We start from the raw sequence: 17790 nt of genomic DNA, 5'->3' as shown, positions 1-17790 counted from the left end.
AAGGAGGCTCGGGAGCAGGCTCGCAGAGGGAGACAGAGCTCTGCTGGGGACTGTTTCCCCGTCACACACAAACACGGGCACTCCAGACTGGCAGGAACAGACTTGAAACCACAGGTCGAGCTCAGGCCACTTCGGAAGCCGCACACCTGACAGCTGAAGTGCCCCCGTGGCCCCAACCTGGCCTTCCGGGGGTGGGTCTGGGGGTGGAGATGTGAGGGATGCAGATTCCAGGGCCCACGTGGCCTGCAGGGGCTCCCGGGAAGCCCCATCTGAGGTGCTGGGGGTTCTCTGGTTACACGGGCCTGGGGAGGGGCCCACCTGGCCTCACCCATCCAAGGGGTGGGGTCCTCCCTCACTCCACTGCCCGTTTGCTGGTCTGGGGGTCTGGTTTTCTCTCGTCACCTCTGGAACCTGGGGAGGGAGGGGAGAAGGCTCACCTGGGGCCACTTCCCAGGACACAACCCCAGCGCTAGGCTCCTCGCCCCGCTGAAAGGCGTTGCTGATGGGCGAGTGCGCCCCCCTCATTTTTTACTCCGGGTGGGGCTGACGCAGGCTTGCACGGAGGCTTGCGGGGAGGGGATGTCTCCGCTCACCACGCCCAGGGCGGGCAGCCTCCCTCCCTGGGAGGGGTGAATGTAGTTTGGTCTACACTGGTTCGGTCTCCCGCAGGTCCCCACCCTACCTGGGACAATACTCCCTGGAAAGCGGCTCTCCACCCACTTCCACACCCCACACTGGCTGGCAAGGCCCCCTGAACCCCACTCCAAAAATGCAGGGGAACCGCCCCAGAATCCCTATCCACCCACTGCCTCACCCAAGGGACTGGCAGGTAAGAGGGGGTGTTGTACCCACAAGACACTGAGGCCTCTGTCTTGGGAGGGACCTCAGAAGAGAAAGCAGGAGGGCAGGTGGGCCTCAGTGGCCTTGTCCACCCGGGCCCTGGGTTTGCACAAAGCCTGGCAGGTGCCAGGAGCAGGAGGATGGGGAGGAGAGAGTGGCCACGCCCCAGGTTGTGGGGCGGGGGGGGGGGGGGAGTCACTCAAATCTATCCCCAGCTCTGGTACAAATGTGGAATCAGGCCAGCCTGGGCCAGAGGCAGCCCTGCCCTAACCAGTTGCCCGCCTGGGCTCTCACTGCTGGGGGCCTGGCTGACTCAGACTCAACACCCCCTGCAGGAGGGGCCAGCTTCCCGGAGGGGGTGGGTCAGGTGGACAGGTCAGTCCTGAGAGCAGGGCTGGAGGCCGCAGAGACACCACCTGCAGGGGCCTGAGAAGGTTCGGTGTGGGGCTCTGAGACCGTCCAGCCTCATAAGGCCCTGCACTGGCCCAGGGTGAGGCAGGTGGGTTGGAGGGGAAAGGAGGGGTGCGGGGGGGGGGGTAGTCAGGGGGATGGGGGGGGTTGTTCACCCAAACGGTGGGGATATCAGACTGGCTGTCCTCCACAGACATGGCCTTGCAGGCTGCTCTGCCTCCCCTGGGGTCCCGTGGGACCCCCACCCACTGCAGCCTCCTGCTCCTGCTTCTCAGCCTCGGTGAGTAATGCGGTGGCGGGGGGGGGGTGCTGCTGCAAAGTAGTGGGGGCCCAAACAGCTGAGGGGCCTCAAGAAAGGCTCTCATTGCCCCACACCTCCTCCCTGCCCGTGGGCAGTGCCCCCTCCCCCATCCTTGGCAGGTGCCCTGAGGTCAGGCAGCTGTTCCAAGTTCTGGGCAGGTGGCCCGAGTCTTGGCGGGTGCTCCGAATCTCGGCGGGTGCCCTGAGTCCTGAACAGGTGCCCTGAGTTCCAGATGGGTGCCCCAAGTTGTAGGTAGGTGCCCTAGACCTGGGCAGGCTGTCAGCCGTGTCTCTGTCCCCAGAGGTGACTGTGGCGGCCCCCCTGCTGGACCTCCACGCCCTGCAGCATTAGCGGCTGAGCCAGGGCAGTGATGGGCGCTCAGGCCAAGCTGAGAGTGTCCATGGAGAGGGTAACTCCTCGGCCGGAGCAGTGAAGGCTTAGGAGGAGGATGAGGGACGCCTGGGCCCCTTGGGGTGGGGTGGGCTGTGACATCATGGGGTGCAGGGGCCTAAGTCTGTGGGGGGAGCGCAGTGTTGGGGGAGCAGCTTTGCCTCCTTCCTACACACGGTGGGGGCCGGTGGCAGGCACCCCAGGAATCCCTGGCTGTCCCTTCCAGCCTTATGCTCTTCCCCTGCAGGGTGGGTGCTACCTTCCAGGGTCCGGGCTGCAGACTCACGACCGGTAAGTTCCCTCTGGGGAGACAGAGGAAGGTGTCTGGCCCCAGGTAGGGGGCCTCGGACCCCCGGCCACGCACAGCTCAGCTACAGCCCTGCTCTGTCCTCAGGGTGTCATGACCCCCTGGCTGCAAGGCACCACCCGGGACCAGTCTTGGCAGCGGCCTGAGCTGACTGTCCTCCTCCCGAGGGACCGGCGGGACACAGAGAGTAAGTGGGAAACCCTGTCCCACTGGCTGTCAAGAGACCCGGGGATGGGGTAGGGTCGTGGGCTCACACCTGCCCATACCCGTGGCCCTTTCTGGCTGCTCGGCTTGCTCCACGGTGACAACCTCGGAGAAGGCACAGAATCACTCCATCCTGCTGATGTGTAAACTGAGGCCTGGAGGGGGTCCTGCATTGCCCAGGATCTGTGTCCCTGAGGTTTGGGAGGAGGAGGTTGACAAGAGACGTCCAGCCCTCAATCCCCCGCCTGCCCCCACAGAGAAAGCCTGCCCACCAGAGCGGAGGGCCCGTGTGGTGGATGAAAACCTTGTCTTCTACGAGCCCTGGGAGCTGGAGGCCTGTGTAGATGGGGCCCTGCTGGCTGCTCAGATGGACCGGGTGAACACGGTGCCCTTCACCTACCAGCAGCTGGGCGTTTTTAAGCGCAAATTGGACGAGGTAGTTCACGAGGGGCTCATACCTGCCCACCCTGCCGGAGCATCCCCAGCCATCCGGTCACCTCCCTGGGCAGCTCTATCCACAGGGGTACCCTGAGTCCCTGGTCCGGCACCTCGGGTACTTCTTCCTTGAGCTCACCCCCGAGGACATCCACAAGTGGAACGCGATGTCCCTGGAAACCGTGAAATCTCTTCTTGAAGTCAGCAAAGGGCACAAAATGGATGCTCAGGTGACAGGGAGGGAGCGGGTGGTGTGAGGCCGTGCAGACCCCAGGGGATTGTGGGTCTCCTTGCCCCAAGGCACCCGTGGCCTCCTTCCACAGGTGGCTGCCCTGATTGCCCGCTATCTGGTGGGAAGGGGCCAGCTGGACAAGGCCACCCTGGACACACTGGCCGCTTTCCATCCGACGTACCTGTGCTTCCTCAGTCCTGAGCAGCTGGAGTCAGTGCACCCCAGCGTTGTTTGGTGAGTCCCAGGGGTCCGTCGGGGGTGGTGGGCACGCTGCGCCCTGGGCTCACTGTCCGGGCCCTGCTGCCTCTCCAGGGCAGCCCGGCCCCCGGATCTGGATGCATGCCGCCCGGCCCAGATGGACGTACTCTATCCCAAGGCCCGCCTTGCCTTCCAGAACATGAGCGGGTCTGAATACCTCGAGAAGATGAAGCCCTACCTGGGTGAGCCAGGGTACACCCAGGGGGCGGTGATGGCCAAGGCTCCCCACCCAGGAGCCGTCAGTTCCTCCCTCACTAGGCTACTGCTGGTGTGACTGGTGGTCACTGTGCCCTGCGCCCTTACGAGTGTGTGTAGGTGGAGACCCTGTGAGTTCTGAGCCGACCCAGATGCTCCCGCGGCCACCTCCGGCCTCTGCATGCACCCTGAGGGTCAGATGGGCACCAAGGGAACCCGGGGCCCAGGAGCTCCTTAGGGAAAGGGAATCTTGGGGAAGGAGGACGGCTTCTTGCAGCCTCCGCGCAGGGGATAAGACTGGGGCTGTTGCGAGGTCTCACGCTTGGGGCCCTCTCCCCGCGGTCAGGTGGGGCCCCCACGGAGGACCTGCGGGCTCTCAGCCGTCAGAACATAAGCATGGACTTGGCCACGTTCCGGACGCTGCGGCCCGAGGCAGTGGTGGTACGGCCACGGGGCGGGGCCGCGGGGCGGGGCCACATGGGGGCGGGGCCCAGGGGCGGGGGCACGGGAGGGGCGGGGCCAGGCGGGGGCTGCCTTCGCGCCCGGGCGAGCGCCGAATCCTGGAGCGGCCAAGGCAGGGTCTGTGCGCCCGGGAAGGGAAGCGCCGGGAGGTTTGGGCGGAGCAGAGCCCGGCAGCCTTCCGTGGGTGAGGCAGGGCGCCCTTGACCGCCCCCTGGGGGCTCTGGCAGCCGCTGACCGTTGCCGAGGTCCGAAACCTTCTGGGTCCGAACCTGGTGGGCCTGAAGACGGCGCGGGAGGGCAGCCCCGTGCGGGATTGGATCTCACGGCAGCGGCAGGAGGACCTGGACAGTCTGGGCCTGGGGCTCCGAGGCGGCATCCCCAATGGCTACCTGGTCGTGGACCTCAGCTTCCGAGGTGGGCCAGGGTGGCCGGCTGGGTGGGGTCAGAGCGGAGCGGCAGGGGGCGTCTGAGTCACTCCCTCTGTACAGAGGCCCTCTCAGGGGGCGCCCGCCTGCTCCGACCCGGACCTGTGCTCACTGCGGTCCCCACTCTGCTGTGGGCTTTGGTCCCGAACTGAGCCCGCTGCTCCGGATGCTGGACCTGCCCTGCTGGAGGCCCCGCCTGGCCAAAGCGGCCCCGGTGCTCCCTGGCCCGCCTCAAGGGGACTGGGGTTCAATAAAAGGACGCTTTCCTTCCCTGCAGAGGCACCCTGTGGTGTTCTGAGGACGTGGTGGGAAGGCCCTGACCTGGTAGATGTGGTTCCTGAGTTGTAGCCCCTCCTATTTGCACTTGGAGGAGGGGGTCCAGGGGAGGTAGTCCAGGCAGGTAGGTGGCCTTCAGGGCCTTCCTATCACTGTTTCCAGTCCCGGGGTCTCCCCTCTGAGTCCAGGCCAACACTCAGGGTAGCGTCTGGAGACACGGCCGGAAGTCCCGTTCCCGGCTGAGAGGGTCTCTGCCCCTCCTCGGGCTCAGAACAAAGGGACACAGGCTGGAAAGTCACCTTGTCTTTTATTCGAATCCCTCAGTGACGCCCCCTCCCCAGCAGCATCTGAGGGAGACCAGAGGGCTGGGACAGCATCTCCGTCAACTCTTCAGGGCTAGCCTCGGGGTGGGCCCAGATCCTCATTCCAGCTCCGTGTCCTGGGAGCTGGATGTGGGTGGGGACCAGCCCTGCGGGCCCCTAGAACGCCGGACGTGGTGGACTCCAGCTACCCGTCCCCGTTTCCCTGCTCGTGGTGCTGGGGCGGCGCCGTCTTCAGAGGCCATAGTGCGGGTGTCCCAGGAGCAGTCCTGGCTGAGCCCTGGGGTGCCCCAGTACAGCAGCCACAGGAGGCCAGAGGGCAGGGCCACAGAGAGTGGCAGGTACCCCAGATGGGCTGGTGGGCTGCCTGTAGGCAGAACATGGAGGGAGCACCCATCAGTCCCAGCTGGGAGCCGCCCCCGGGCTGTCCCGCCGCCTCCCGGGCCTGGGCACCCCCTCAAGGCTCACACCGTCCCTGCAGCTGGGGAAGGCCATGTAGGCTGCTGTCCTGGGCCCTGGGCAGGGATGGCACACCTTCTCCTCCCCCCCCCCCCCCCCACTTTCTGGCACTCAGCAGGTTTTGGAGGAGGGGATTTTGTCCTCCAATAACTCAGTCGCCAGTGAAGAGTGAGGCCGGTGTCACCTAGATGCCACCCAGGGAGACAAACAGAAAGAGTGGCCGACAGAGTGTGAGGTTGGGGGTCCACAGAGGCGCTGGGCAGACCGACCGGGCCGAGTGGGGAAGGCCCACCAGAGGCGAGGGCGGGTTGGGAGCATACCAGAGGCGGGGGCGCTGTGCCTGGGAAGGCCTGACGTGGGGGCTGGGTAGGGCCCCCGGGGCGCGGTGTTGGGGGTGACGGTGGTGGAGCGGCCTGGGCCGCTGAGGCCGGCAGGGTCCGAGTCTAGGCCCAGCTCGCCAAGGGCCGACCTGTTGAGGCTGCGCAGCCAAGAGCTGATGGTCGGGTGACTCCGTGCCTTCTGTAGGTCCCCCACGTTCTGGCCCAGCAGTGTCGTCACATTGCCGACACTCAGGCTCTGCGAGGGAAGGGAGGGGGCCGTGGGGGGAGGGCCGGAGGGTCCCGCAGAGGCCAGCTTTGGGGCCAAGGGCAGACCTGGCAGGGCAGTGCTTGACTGAGGAGTGAGCACAGGGGTGAGGCCGGGCAGCAGTGAGCTGGGGTTCACGCGGTCTGCATCCCTCTGACTTTGGGGCTCTTGGGCCTGCCCTGGGCGGGCAGCCCCCAGGGCTCACCTGCAGCACACGGGGGTTCAGATTGGTGAACGTGTCGATGTCCATGGAGACGTTCGCCTGGACCAGATGCCGCAGCTCCTCCACGGGGGCACCTCCTGGGGGCCGGGCAGTGGTGAGGGGAGAGGGGCGGTGGGCTTCTGGGGATGGGGTGCTGCACTCAGGGCAGGGTCTCACCAAGGTAAGGACGCATGAAGCGGTAATAGGCAGCCGTGGTCCTGGTGCTGCCGAAGGCCTCTCGGGCCTTGGCGTAGAGCACGTCTTTCCGGCTCTGAGGGCAGGAGGAGATATCCAGGGCCCCGGCCAGCCTGGGGGAGGAGGAGGCTGCTGGGCAGGCCGGGAGCCCCTCACGCTCCTGGCCGCTCCCCTCCACAGCTTTCCTCTCGCCGTCTGTACTGTGCCTAATAGCGTCCCTCCCCAAACTCGCACCTGCCCCAGCCTCAGAAGGTGGTCTTGTTTGAAAACGGGAGTCGTGGTCGCTATCTGTAGGTCTATTCTAACATGACCCCACGCTGAATTAGCGTGGCCCAAGGTCTAACAACTGGATGCAAGAAGGAGATCTGTACGCAGACAGAGTGCGAGGCCGCGTGACCACGGAGGCCGAGTCCGGGGCGAGGCGTCTGCCAGCCCGGGAAGGCCAAGGGGTTTGGGCAGCCCCAGAAGCAGGAACGTCCCTGCTGGGGCTGGTCCTGTGACGCCTTGATCTCAGACTTCCGGTCTCCAGACCGCGCAAACGGCTGGGTTAATGGCACTCTGTTGTGCAGCCGTAGAAAACTAACAGCCTCAGGTGGCCTGGCCGAGCCCCACCCTCCTTGGCTGAGGGGCGGTGAGGGGGGGGGGGGGGGCGGGTCACTGGGCCGGCTCACCGGAACTCCGAGGGCCTGATGGCCTGGATCTGCCTGGCACTCATCCAGCAGAGGCGGGAGCCCCCGATGGCCACGAGCAGGGCGCCGGTGAGGGTGCCGTTGTGGTCCAGGTACTTCTGTAGCACAGCCTGGAGGCGAGGCCGAGTCAGCGGGGTCGGCGCCCCCCACCCCCATGCCCCCCCGCACCGCCCTCACCTCAGTCTGGTTCTCCAGGGCCACATCTGAGGCCAGCAGGGCCACGACGGTGTCTCTGGACGTGACGTTCCACTGGCCGATCTCGGAGCGGGAGTAGAGGTAGACCAGCGAGGCGATGAGCGGCAGCTGCTCCTCGGGGACCCCGCGCGGGTAGACCTGGGGTGGAGGTGGGGGGGTCAGGCCACACCGCCCGGCGCCCGCCCACCTCTTCCCCGCAGCTGGCCCGCGGCGCACCCGAGCCAGCTTGGCCTTGACGACGCGCTGGCACTCGGCCGGCAGCGGGTGCTGCAGCAGGGGGTCCAGGTTGGCTTCGAGCACGCGGCTCCCCAGGCAGGACTCTAGCTGCACGCAGTCATAGCGCACCAGAAAGAGGTCGTCGCGCAGCGTGGCCGCCGTGATGTCCCCGCGGAGGCAGGGTCTCCCTGTGGCTGGGGGTGGGTTGGGGGTTTGGAGCTGACCTGTGCTGACCTGGGGCCCCACCCACCTCGCTCCTAAATGTGGCCTGCCCTTGACTCTCTCCCCAAGCTTGACCTCTAGCCAAGAAAACTGTGCCCAGACCAGACTGAGTTTGACCTCGACTCCCAACCCAGGCCCGACCTTACAGTTCAGCTCCACTGGGCTCTAACCAACCCCGACGCCCCCCACCCCCTGCGCCCCCCGGCTGGAAGCAGACCCCTAGGCCACGCCCAGGCCAGCATGCCACATGTTGGGTGAGCCCGCCCTAGGGTTAGGAGCCCAAAGCGGAGGAGACAGAGCATCCCCGGGCCACAGTGGCCACACTGACCTGTGCCCCGCTTGGGCCGAGAGGACACCGACTCAGCCTTGGCCTTCAGAAAGCCAGTGACGAAGCGCCTGGCGTCCTGCTGGCTGAGCCGCCCAGCTCGGTACGTGGCCACCGTGCTGCCGAAGAAGTCCAGGCCCACAGCCTGGCAGAGCGGGCATACAGACTCCATACCCTGACGAGGGGCTGGCAGGGGCCCCTGGTTCCCCCTCCCGCCCCATGGATGGAAACCCTGGGGCAGGGAGGGACTGGGGACACCAGTCCCCAGCGGAGTGGCTGGTGGAAGGCCGGCCGGACGCCCCTCCCCTTGTCCACAGCCAGCTGGACAACCCCCCACTCCAGAGCACCCTACCTGCTGCACCTGCATCCACAGGCTGGAGCTGATGTAGGTGGCCAGGGGTCCCAGAGCCTGCAGCCCCTCTAGGTTCCAGGAACCCGGAGGCCTGGCATGTGGGAAGGGGGGCACTGTGTCAGGGTCGGGAGCACAGCCCCGGGGCCTGGAGGCTGCCTGCCCCTCTCCGAGCACCCACTTTCTGGGGCCTGCCCTGCGGGGGACACCCTGCTCAGGAGAGACTCTCCCACTCCGGGTGTGGGGGCAGGGGACCGTGGGGTTCGGAGGGTGGGGGCAGCACCCCTAAGCCGGTGTGTCCCAGGCTGCGGGGTCAGTGGGGCTGTGAGCCGGGGCGAGAGGTCGAAGGTCAGCAGAGCGGTACACACTGGCGGTCTCCTCCGGAGGGGGAGGCCTGGGCAGAGAGTTCCGGCCCTGCCTACCCAAGCGTGGTCTCCCCACTGGCCAGCAGCGTGTTGAGGGCGGCTTGCTGGGGGGCGGTCAGCCGACGGCAGCGCTGCAGATTCTGCAGCACACGGGGGTCCGCGGCCACGATGCTGGACGCGTCCATGTCGCACACCAGGACCCCGAGGAGCAGCAGGTCAGAGGCGCTGAGCCGCAAGCGGGGTCCTCCCTACGGGACGGCAGGTCAGCGTGAGCCTGGCCCTGCTTCCGGTCCACCCGGCCCGCCCGGGGCCCGCCCGCGGTGCCTACCAGGCAGGCCAAGGCCACACGCTGCAGGGCGGCCCTCTGGTCCGGCAGGTTGGCCAGCAGCTCTGTGTCCCCCTGGGCGGCACGGTGGGTGAAGGCCCGGCAGTCGGCTTCCCTCACCTGCGTCAGGCTGCGGGAGGGTTGGGGGGCTGTCGGGAGGGTGGGGACCGGCCAATCGTGCTCTGGGGCGGCCCGGATATCCCTGGGGAGCTGGGGTCCCCGGGACTCCAAAGGAGGCACGCTCAGCCTGTGCCGCCCAGGTTTCAGGCCGGGAGCGGGCACTCACTTGTAGAAAAGCAGCAGGTCCGGCGGGTGGAGCTCAAAGTCGTCCTGGAGGCCGTGCAGCGCGGCCAGGTTGGCCAGGCAGCTGAGCTGGGCAGGGCGGTGATGGGTCACCCGCTCGGCCAGCCCGGGGCTCCCCCGGCCCCCTTCTCTCTGCCACGTTACCCTCCCCCTCAGGGCGGCCCCTTCCCTGCCTGCCTGGACCCCGCCTCACCTGGACATCACGTCGTCTTCCCGTCTCAGCCGCTCTCGGGATGTGTCAAGGCCAGCCCGAGAGTCCTCCCCACCCTGGGCCCCCCTGCGCTACGGTGACTCAGAGGCATTTATCTCAGGGCCGCCTGCCTGGATTTCTTGTGTTGCTTGACTCACTTGGAGGTCGTTCTAGGTTCGGTACTAACTTCATACCAATGTTACAAAGACACGAAATGGTAGCTTTTCTTCTTTCCGTTTCTTTAAACTCAGGGATGGGCAATGCTTGGATCAGTGGTGGGTCGCGGGGAGAGGCCAGCAGGCTGGGGGATCTGCCCCGGGCCCAGAACCCGTCCCAAAGGGGGACGCTGCATGACAGATGGAGGGAGGAAGCGGCCAGCGCAGGCCTGGCGGATAAGCCCTCACCCGAACACAAGAACAGAAGGCAGGGGGTCTGCAGGTAATTGGCAGAGAAGGCCCTAGAAATGATCCAAAGTGGGCAGCAGCAGAGAATCACTCAGGGGAGGGAAAGCCCAACCTCTGGAGGGCCAGACCCCCTGTCGCGTCGGGGTCTACTGAAGCGACACCCCTCAGGCGGTGGTGACGCTGGCGGTGTCTCCCGCAGGGCCCCAGTGCTCCCCCCTTCTCTCCCCCACCGTGAGCTCGCCCCCACCCGGGCCCGCGGGCCCCCCGCTGGCCCGTGTCCTGCGCTGGGGACACCCCTGCCCTCAGCACCCCAGCCTGTGCCCATCCGCCACAGCCATTCACCTGCCAGGCTCTGAGGAGGACCCGGCGAGTCGCCATCGCCCTGATGAGAGCGGAGAGCTGGTCCCGGGGCAGCTGGCTGGCCGGCTGGCACCAGAAGCTGTGCAGGAGGGAGGCGTTGGCACTGGGCAGAAAGGAGGCAGGCGGTGAGTTGGGGGGGGGTGTAGCCCGGACTGCAGTGCACAGGAGAGAGGTCAGCTCCCCAACACCCAGGGGCTGAGACACAGGAAGGGTGGCTGGTGGCGCCTGGGCGCAGGCAAGACCGCTGCTCCGCTCGGCACGCACTTGTGCCCCTGTGGCACGTAGTTGGCCCCAGGCTCCAGGTGATGAGCAGGGCTTCAGTATGGCCCCGGCCCGGACTCTGGGTCTGTGCTCCCGCCTGAGGCCCGGTCCCAGGGGGCTCCGAGCTCGAGTGAGCTCCCCGGCCCCAGCAACGGCTGAGTGTTTGGAGCAGATGTGGTCCGGGCATCTGCGGTGTCACCACGGCCAGGCTGGTTCCTAGCTGAGTGCTCCGCAGGCTGTGCGTCTACTAAAATCCGTGCGTGGGGAGGGCGTCTCACGGGACTTCAGCCTGGGTCTCCAGCCCTGCCTAATCAGCACACTGATTGGTCAGTGATTGATGGTCCACGAGAGGTCTCTGACTCCCAGGGAAGGGAAGGGTGGCTGAGCCCACGCATGAGCCCTCTGAACAGTGCTTGGGAATTACCGAGTCTCTGTTTAGGACCTGAGCGAGCAGCCAAGCCTCGGGGCAGGGGAAGAAAGCCGAGAGGACTCTGGCCGGGAGAGCAGTGTGAGAGGTGAGGGGTTCAGCGGCCCCGGCCCCAGCTGCGACAGCCTGGGGGACCCACTCTTGGCTACTCTGGTGTGGTTGGGACATGATGCAGGACACTGGGTGATCTGGGCCACCTTGGGGCAAGGTCGGTGAGTGCTGGGGCAGCCCTGCCTCAGCCTCGCCCGGGGCCGTCAGGTGCAGCCCCTGGAGCCGCACCCTCCCCCCCTCCCCCCCTCACCCCCCAACCCCCGCCTGCCAGGGGATCAGCTGCCAGGATGTGACCTGTAGGTTGGAACTGCAGGAGGGGCTGGCACTCACCTGGCCCACAGGTCAGCCCTGCTGGCATCCAGCCCTTCCTGGGAGAAGCCCTGGGCCTGGGGACAAGAGCAGTGGGCGGTGAGCCACACGAGGAGGGCGAGGCCTGGGCTCACCTGGGCACCTGGAACAGAACGGGCCATGAGTGGCTGACGCCCCCCCCCCCCCCCCCCCCCACGGCACGGCTGCGCCTGCCTGGTGGGGGCATCCGTCAAGGGTCTGCCCAGGGCTCCCTATGTCCCTATGACCACAGATGGTCCTGCCACCTGAGAGGAGCCGGCCGTGGGAACCACCCCCGGAGGGTCCACGGTGCCCTTTGTGAGGGGGGGCAGTCTCACCTGCTTTTAGGCCCATGGCTGTGCAGGAAGGTGTGGGGTCACGGGCGGTGGGTTCGGGACACGCTGGAGAGGAGATAGGACGGGATGAGGCCCACGCCATCACCGTCCCCTGCCCTCCTCGGCCCGGGCACGGAGAGGGCATTGCAGTCTGGGGTCACACAGGATGGCTGCCCCACAAGTGTGTCTGTCTTTGGGGAGGGTAACAGCCCCACAAACAATAGCTCTGCGGAACCAAAGGGAGCGGCAGAAGGGGGCCAGCCCTAACCCCGGGGCCTTCCTTATCGCAGGTCAGGGCTCGTGGCACCTGCAGGCTCTGTTGTCTCCGATAAACAGATCTCCACACAGCTGCAGGGCAGGGTCGGTGGTCCCAGTAAGTCCTCTGCACGCTGGGAGCTGGGGGTTGAAGCTTCAGGGGTTCCCTAACCTGTGCCCACACCTGGGTGGCCTAGAAAGCTCTCTTCTCCTCCAGGGAGACCTGGAGGCCCAGCCAGACCTTGCCTCCGGCCACAACCCCCACCACAGCCCCAGAACAGCCCTGGCCAGCCTGCAGATGGAGGTCCTGAGGGTGTTGGCGCTTGTGGGCTTCTAGATTCCGCTCCACCCAGGGTGTTACTGTCCTCTGCAGGGAGCAAAGCGTTAGCTCAGAGGGGCTCAGCTCCCCACCCAGAGCCACGACGACACTGACTCCCAGCCTGCGCCCTGAGGTTCGGGTGGCCCTGCCCCAGCCGTCACTTCTCACCTGGGCTCGGAGACCTTCTGCTGTAGAGGGAGGCTGCTCCCGCGCCCCGGGGTGGCTGTCCAATGCAGGGGGGTATAAGCCAGGTGACGGGTGCTCCAGCCACTAGGGACCCCAGCCCATCGAGTGTGTCAGACCCTGCAGCTGAGCCCTGGGGCACAGGGCTGGTGCAGGGGGTGGGCACCTGTGTCCCTGCTCGGCTCCATGCCTCGCCTGACACCCTGCCTGCCTGGCCACCCAGTCCTGCAGCGATGCCTACCTGGCAGATGTGCAGGGGAGAGACCAGGGCTGTGCCAGGTGACGGTGCCGTGTCCGCCCCGGGGGACCTTGAGCACAGCAGACACCTGCCCTCCGGCCCCGGCGGAGCGACAGACTGAGCTCACGGTTGGCAGCCGCCCAACGCACACCCCTGCCCACTGGGGAATGTGTCTGTTCCCTGGGGGGTCACGTGTGTATTCGTACACGTGCGTGTCTGCAGCTGTCGTGTGTGCTGCTGTCCTTGTGCACACGCGTGTGCCTGGGGGCGGCCACAACTATGCGAATGATAGATGTGTTCCCCACAGGGACGTCAGGCACACGTGGATCCAGTGTGGCACCTGGGTTCAGCGACGCATGCGGCACTTTCTGCCCCGTGAGCGTGTGTGTCAGTAAGTGTGCGTGCTGTGAGGCGGGGAGGGGATGAAGGCAGCAGACAGGTGTCCTCAATGGCAAAGAGTTGTGGTGCACACGCTCTGGGGCCCAGGATGGGTCCCCTGAGGTAGAGTGGGAGGTGCCGTGGAGGCTTATCCCCAGCTGAGGGGGGCAGGGCCCGGGGGATACGGGGGCCTGGAACCCCATGGTGCTGGGTCAGCCACCGAACTACTGTCATCAGCACCACAAGGAGAGCCACACGTGCCCAGAGAGCCAGCCTCACCGCCAAGCAGGCGTGTTGACCCAGGGCCTAAGGCGCCAACAGCTAGAGGGACCGGCTGAAGACAGCTCCCCCCTCCCCTGCTGTGGACAGGCCTCACCGAAGTCCAGCTGCCCTTCCGCATGGCTGGGGGCTGGGCCCCACCAGCACACGCAGCTCCCCAGTGGGGACCTGCCCATGCTCTGGCCCCACCAGCAGTGCCTGTCCTGCCACTCTTGCTAAGGAAGCTCTCCTTTTCCCCCTTGCCCAGAGGCACCTGCACGATCCCCACACCCTCCAGCTCTGCCCACCCATGGCCAGGGCGGGGCGGGGGGGGGGGGCGGGGACACAGACGGGCCGTGTGCGCCTGTGTCTGGCCTCTGCAGTCTCAGCCTAGAGGCCCACAGGGTGGTGGGAGACAACCTCCCAGCCTACCCGTAGGAAGCAAGGTCCAGACCTGGCCTGTGGGTGGCTTTCTGGATCCCGGGGGGATTCAAGGCACCAAGGAGATCTTTTACGGGGAGCAGCAGCACACGGAGAACGTTCCCCAGGACGGTGCCTACTCCTGTGTGCCTTAGCCTCATGCCTTCCTACCTTGGGGACTACGAGGTATACCCAGCCCTCTGACTTCTCTGTTGTTGGCTCTGTAGGCCCAGCCCGTGGGCCCCCCCAGGCCAGTGTGTCCAGACAAGTGTTCTGCGGCTGGTCACACCTGCCTCCTGCTCTCCCCGACCCTGGAGACTGGCTGGCCCTCTGAGACGGTGAAGGGCCCTAAGGCGGACGTGGAGACCACAGTTCTAGGAAGAACCGGTGAGAACAGATGCATGCTGCAAGGTTTTTGGCCAGAAATGGGGATCTCCAGGAACAGGACTGACCCAGTTTCGGTCCTCTACCCAGAGCCCGGCCCTCACACTAGGGCTGTGGGGTGCTCACTGCACGGTGGGGGAGGACAGGTCAGCGGCCGGGACCATGAGGTCCATCCTGGGTCCTGCTGGGGGGGCCTAGGGCAGAGGTCTGCCCCATGCAGGGAAGAGGGCAGGGATCCGGGACCCCCAAGTCCCCCACGTCGGACAGATTCACGATCGCTCACGGGGTCAGTCACTGAGTATTTATTGAGTCCCTGACGCTCAGCTGCAAGTAGGCTGATGGGGCTGTTACCGGGGATGGGGGCTGGTCGTCCTCACTCCCAAGCCCAAATCCGGGACTGTTGGCTGCCTAGGCATTGTGAGAGGGTCGAGAGGCGTGGCTCAGACCCTCCCCACAAGCCATCTGGGTAGGAGGGGGCCCAGGGGCAGAATCTGGTAGAAGCAAAGGCACAAGGCAGTATCACGGGTAGGATGGGTCAGGGTCTGCAAGAGAGGAGGCCCAGCCAGGCTAGGCTGACCAACACAGGACCTCTGAGAACGGTGAGGACCAGGTGCTCTGAGGCCCCGGAGGGACCCAACTCGAGGCTGGCTCAGCTCTTGCCTCTGCCTCTTGCAGGGAGACCTTGAGCAAATTTACAAAAACAAGCCGCGAGGGATGAAGCTTTGGAGCCAGGAAGGCAGGCCTTGGTTTCCCCTGGGGGAGAGGGGGCTCGGAGGAAGGCCTCATCCTCCAGAATCATGGCGGCCTGGCTCCCCCTGCTGGCCTTGCGGCCCCTCTCCAGGTCTAGCTGCCACAGCCAGGGGATTCCGTCCCTGTCCGCAGGGGCGCCGCACACAGGGACACCCCCGACTTGGGACGGGCCTAGGGTTCTCCCCTGAAGCCTCCACCCCTAGTGGTCCCAGCTGGCGCTCCCACCCACCGTGGTGCCCTTAGTTGTCAGGTTCCAGCGTCCACTCTGACAGCCACTGCAGGCACGACGCCCGCTGTGCCTCTGTCTCGGGGGGCCTGGTGGAGGGTGTGGGAGCGCGGCAAGGTCCGGGGCTCCCTTCCGCAGGCTCAGGGTCGGGAGCAGCCCTCAGGACCTGGACGAGCTGGTCCAGTGACCGCACCAGGGTGTGGGGGCTCCAGCAGGCATCGAGCGTGGGCACGAAGGGATCTGGCGTGCAGGCCTCCACACACTCGGTGTGGGTGGGGATGCGCAGGTAAAACGCGTGCAGCATCATGCGGAAGGGCTGGTCTTCCCGGCCTGACGCCTGCCCGTAGGTCAGGTCCCCCACGACGGGGTGACTGAGGGCGCTGCAGTGCACGCGCAGTTGGTGCGTCCGGCCTGTGGAGGTGCCGAGGGAACAGGTAGGGTGGGGAGGGCATCCCGTGCCCCTCCCCTCCCCCCACATCGCCCCAGCCCTGTCCTGTCGCTGTCTGGAAGCCCCACGAAACCCCTGAAAACGGCAGACCTCTCTGTTTCCTGGTACAAACGAGAACATCGGGATTTAGAGAAGCGGTTGACTCCAAGAGTCGCTGCCGGGAGGGTCAGGGCCAGGCACGCTGGAGAACTCCTGCCGGCCTTCCAGAGGCCCTCACGTCCAGGAGCAAGACCCCGTGTGGGGCTGAGATAGCGGAACGGCCCCAGGCAGGCCACTCTGCCCCTGTGCCACCGTTTCATCTCATGCGTAACAGAAGGGACACTGCAGCACCTTGTGTGAAGAGACGTGGGTGCCAGACATCGACCACGCCAGGGGCGCGAGGGACATCGTTAACAGACAGCAAAGGGGCCTGGACAGCTTCCTGGTCCCCGCCCCCAGACGTACCCGTGAGGGGCTGCAACAGCACTTTGGAGACGGGGTCGCCCGCGTACAGCCCATGTTCCAAGACCACCAGCTCGGTGACACTTGGCTTTGGGTTCTCACAGCCTGTGAAGAGGAGAACAGGGCGTGAAGTTGGCTGGACCAGCCTAGGGCCCGATCCACTCCAGCCCAGCTCACCTGTCTCCCCGGGCCCTGCCCGCTCAGGCTTCTCACTGGATGACCCTCCCCCTCCCACTGGTCCCCAGGGATGTCCCCCTGACAGACCCCACTCCCCTGGCCCGCGTACCCTGTGTACCCTCGATGCACATGGTGTGAGCCCGACCCTCTGTGCTGTTCCTGCCGATGGCATAGTTGATGGTCATCCGGCTCTCCTGGACGTGTCCCCGTACCTGCCAGGCAGAGGGTCACGAGCTGCCCTCGGGGCCACCCACCACTTCTGGGGAACCCCCTGCCTCGGAGACTGGTCAGGCCTTACCAGAGCCAAGTAAGCCTTGGTGACACGGCGCTCCTTGAAGCACTTGTAAGCGCTGCCCGCTGCAGCCTTGTTCAAGGCCACACAGAGGGCCCCGCTGGTGGAGAAGTCCAACTGGTGGCAGAACCTGGCATGGGGCAGCGGATCAGGGGTGGCTAGACTGGGGGTGGCCACTTCCCTCCCGCAGAGGCCGCTGGGGGCCACCAGTGCCTGGCCTCTGCACACCTGAACCCATAGTAGGTGTCAGGGTCCGCTAACTCCGGGAAGCGGAGGCGCAGCTGCTTCTGGAGGGTGGGGGTCTCACGCCACATCCTACTGTCGATGCGCAGGTCCCAGTGCTTGTTCACCACCAGGAAATCCTGGCTCTGGTACACCACCGACAGGCTCTCTACTGGGCCTGCTTCCATGCTGGCGCCTGCAACGCACGGGGGTCCACGGGAAGTACAGCGCACGTCAGCGTCCTGCGCAATTGGCGTGTACATCCCTGTTCTCCAGGGTCCCCGGCGTGAAGCTACTGACGCGGCGTCCGCACGCACTAGATCCCTTTCTACTCTCACTTCTCAGCTCTGACTGTGGGGTTGTCCGACCCAAACGCAGAGCCCGGAAGAAGCAGTCTCGCGCCTCAGCCCACCCCCGCGGACCCCTCCGGGGCAGTCCTCCAACGCGCGACCGGAGCCGCTTGCCGAGAGGGGAGGGGCCAAGAGAGGAGCTGCCGGACCCCCCCCACCCCCCCCACCCCCGGCGGCCGTGGCGCCCAGCGAGGGCGGCCATCTCCGCCCTCATCCCCCGCCCCGAAGCAGATACAATCCTCCCCGGCAGCCCCCGACCCCCGCGTCTGATGGGCACCGGCCTACGGGTTCTGGGAGCCCTTCCCGCAGCCTGCCCCGCCCCTACATCGGACCGACCTGCAGCTTAGCCGCGCCGCCCCGGCCCGCGAGGCAGCTGCCGGGCGCCGGCTCCAGCACCACGTCCCCGCACCTGGCGACCCAGCGACCCCGCAGCCGCGCCTCACGGGACCTGCCGGAGCGCGCAGCCCTGCCCACGCCCCGCCCACGCCCCGCGCACGCCCCGGACGGGCGGCCGTGCGGGCCAATGGTGAGCGCCCAGGACCTCCGCTTCGACTCCGGCGCGTCTGCTCAGCCCGGCGCTCTCCCCGCCCTCGTCGCAGACAGGCGGG

At 66.5% G+C, this 17790-nt stretch overlaps 3 protein-coding genes across 4 annotated transcripts; 1 reads left to right on the top strand and 2 right to left on the bottom strand.

Moving 5' to 3' along the window:
• Positions 1-1222: 1222 nt before the first annotated feature.
• On the top strand, positions 1223-4730 carry LOC122209816 (mesothelin-like). Its single transcript, XM_042922033.1, has 11 exons — positions 1223-1339; positions 1445-1531; positions 2190-2233; positions 2337-2436; positions 2711-2889; positions 2963-3118; positions 3212-3354; positions 3433-3560; positions 3920-4014; positions 4263-4449; positions 4524-4730. Exons 2-11 carry the CDS (start codon positions 1447-1449, stop codon positions 4610-4612), a joined length of 1206 nt encoding a protein of 401 aa, XP_042777967.1. The 5' UTR covers positions 1223-1339; positions 1445-1446; the 3' UTR covers positions 4613-4730.
• A 294-nt stretch (positions 4731-5024) lies between these two features.
• Positions 5025-9690, bottom strand: LOC122209849 (mesothelin-like protein). Of its 2 annotated transcripts, XM_042922085.1 has the most exons (13): positions 9680-9690; positions 9470-9550; positions 9187-9313; positions 8916-9106; positions 8497-8587; positions 8148-8289; positions 7598-7791; positions 7364-7519; positions 7169-7296; positions 6480-6610; positions 6306-6400; positions 5836-6091; positions 5025-5423 (listed from the first exon to the last, which is right to left on the bottom strand). In XM_042922085.1, exons 1-13 carry the CDS (start codon positions 9685-9687, stop codon positions 5158-5160), a joined length of 1866 nt encoding a protein of 621 aa, XP_042778019.1. In that variant the 5' UTR covers positions 9688-9690; the 3' UTR covers positions 5025-5157. The 2 variants fall into 2 exon arrangements, with proteins under 2 accessions (XP_042778019.1, XP_042778018.1); XM_042922084.1 differs by having other exon boundaries at positions 8148-8587.
• Positions 9691-14563: 4873 nt separating this feature from the next.
• Positions 14564-17735, bottom strand: RPUSD1 (RNA pseudouridine synthase domain containing 1). Its single transcript, XM_042921587.1, has 6 exons — positions 17519-17735; positions 16839-17028; positions 16617-16740; positions 16428-16530; positions 16145-16246; positions 14564-15663 (listed from the first exon to the last, which is right to left on the bottom strand). The coding sequence occupies exons 2-6, from the start codon at positions 17018-17020 to the stop codon at positions 15266-15268; spliced, it is 909 nt and encodes a 302-aa protein (XP_042777521.1). The 5' UTR covers positions 17021-17028; positions 17519-17735; the 3' UTR covers positions 14564-15265.
• Positions 17736-17790: the final 55 nt, after the last annotated feature.

Source organism: Panthera leo, chromosome E3 (genome assembly GCF_018350215.1).
Source record: "Panthera leo isolate Ple1 chromosome E3, P.leo_Ple1_pat1.1, whole genome shotgun sequence".
In the NCBI taxonomy this organism is placed as follows: Eukaryota; Metazoa; Chordata; class Mammalia; order Carnivora; family Felidae; genus Panthera; species Panthera leo.
This window is presented reverse-complemented; position numbering and strand designations above follow the sequence as displayed.

What these genes read in the sequence shown, in the direction of transcription:
- LOC122209849 (XM_042922084.1), bottom strand. An exon ending in GACCTGCTGCTTTTCTACAA is followed by an intron (nt 9,314 to 9,469) that starts GTGAGTGCCCGC and finishes ACCCTCCCGCAG; the next exon opens with CCTGACGCAGGTGAGGGAAG. An exon ending in TGAACCCCCGTGTGCTGCAG is followed by an intron (nt 6,092 to 6,305) that starts GTGAGCCCTGGG and finishes CTTCCCTCGCAG; the next exon opens with AGCCTGAGTGTCGGCAATGT.
- RPUSD1 (XM_042921587.1), bottom strand. Translation starts at nt 17,020, where the DNA reads ATGGAAGCAGGCCCAGTAGAGAGCCTGTCGGTGGTGTACCAGAGCCAG. An exon ending in GACACCTACTATGGGTTCAG is followed by an intron (nt 16,741 to 16,838) that starts GTGTGCAGAGGC and finishes GCCCCATGCCAG; the next exon opens with GTTCTGCCACCAGTTGGACT. An exon ending in CCAAGGCTTACTTGGCTCTG is followed by an intron (nt 16,531 to 16,616) that starts GTAAGGCCTGAC and finishes TCTGCCTGGCAG; the next exon opens with GTACGGGGACACGTCCAGGA.
- LOC122209816 (XM_042922033.1), top strand. Translation starts at nt 1,447, where the DNA reads ATGGCCTTGCAGGCTGCTCTGCCTCCCCTGGGGTCCCGTGGGACCCCC. An exon ending in GGACCGGCGGGACACAGAGA is followed by an intron (nt 2,437 to 2,710) that starts GTAAGTGGGAAA and finishes CTGCCCCCACAG; the next exon opens with AGAAAGCCTGCCCACCAGAG. An exon ending in CGTGGACCTCAGCTTCCGAG is followed by an intron (nt 4,450 to 4,523) that starts GTGGGCCAGGGT and finishes CCCTCTGTACAG; the next exon opens with AGGCCCTCTCAGGGGGCGCC.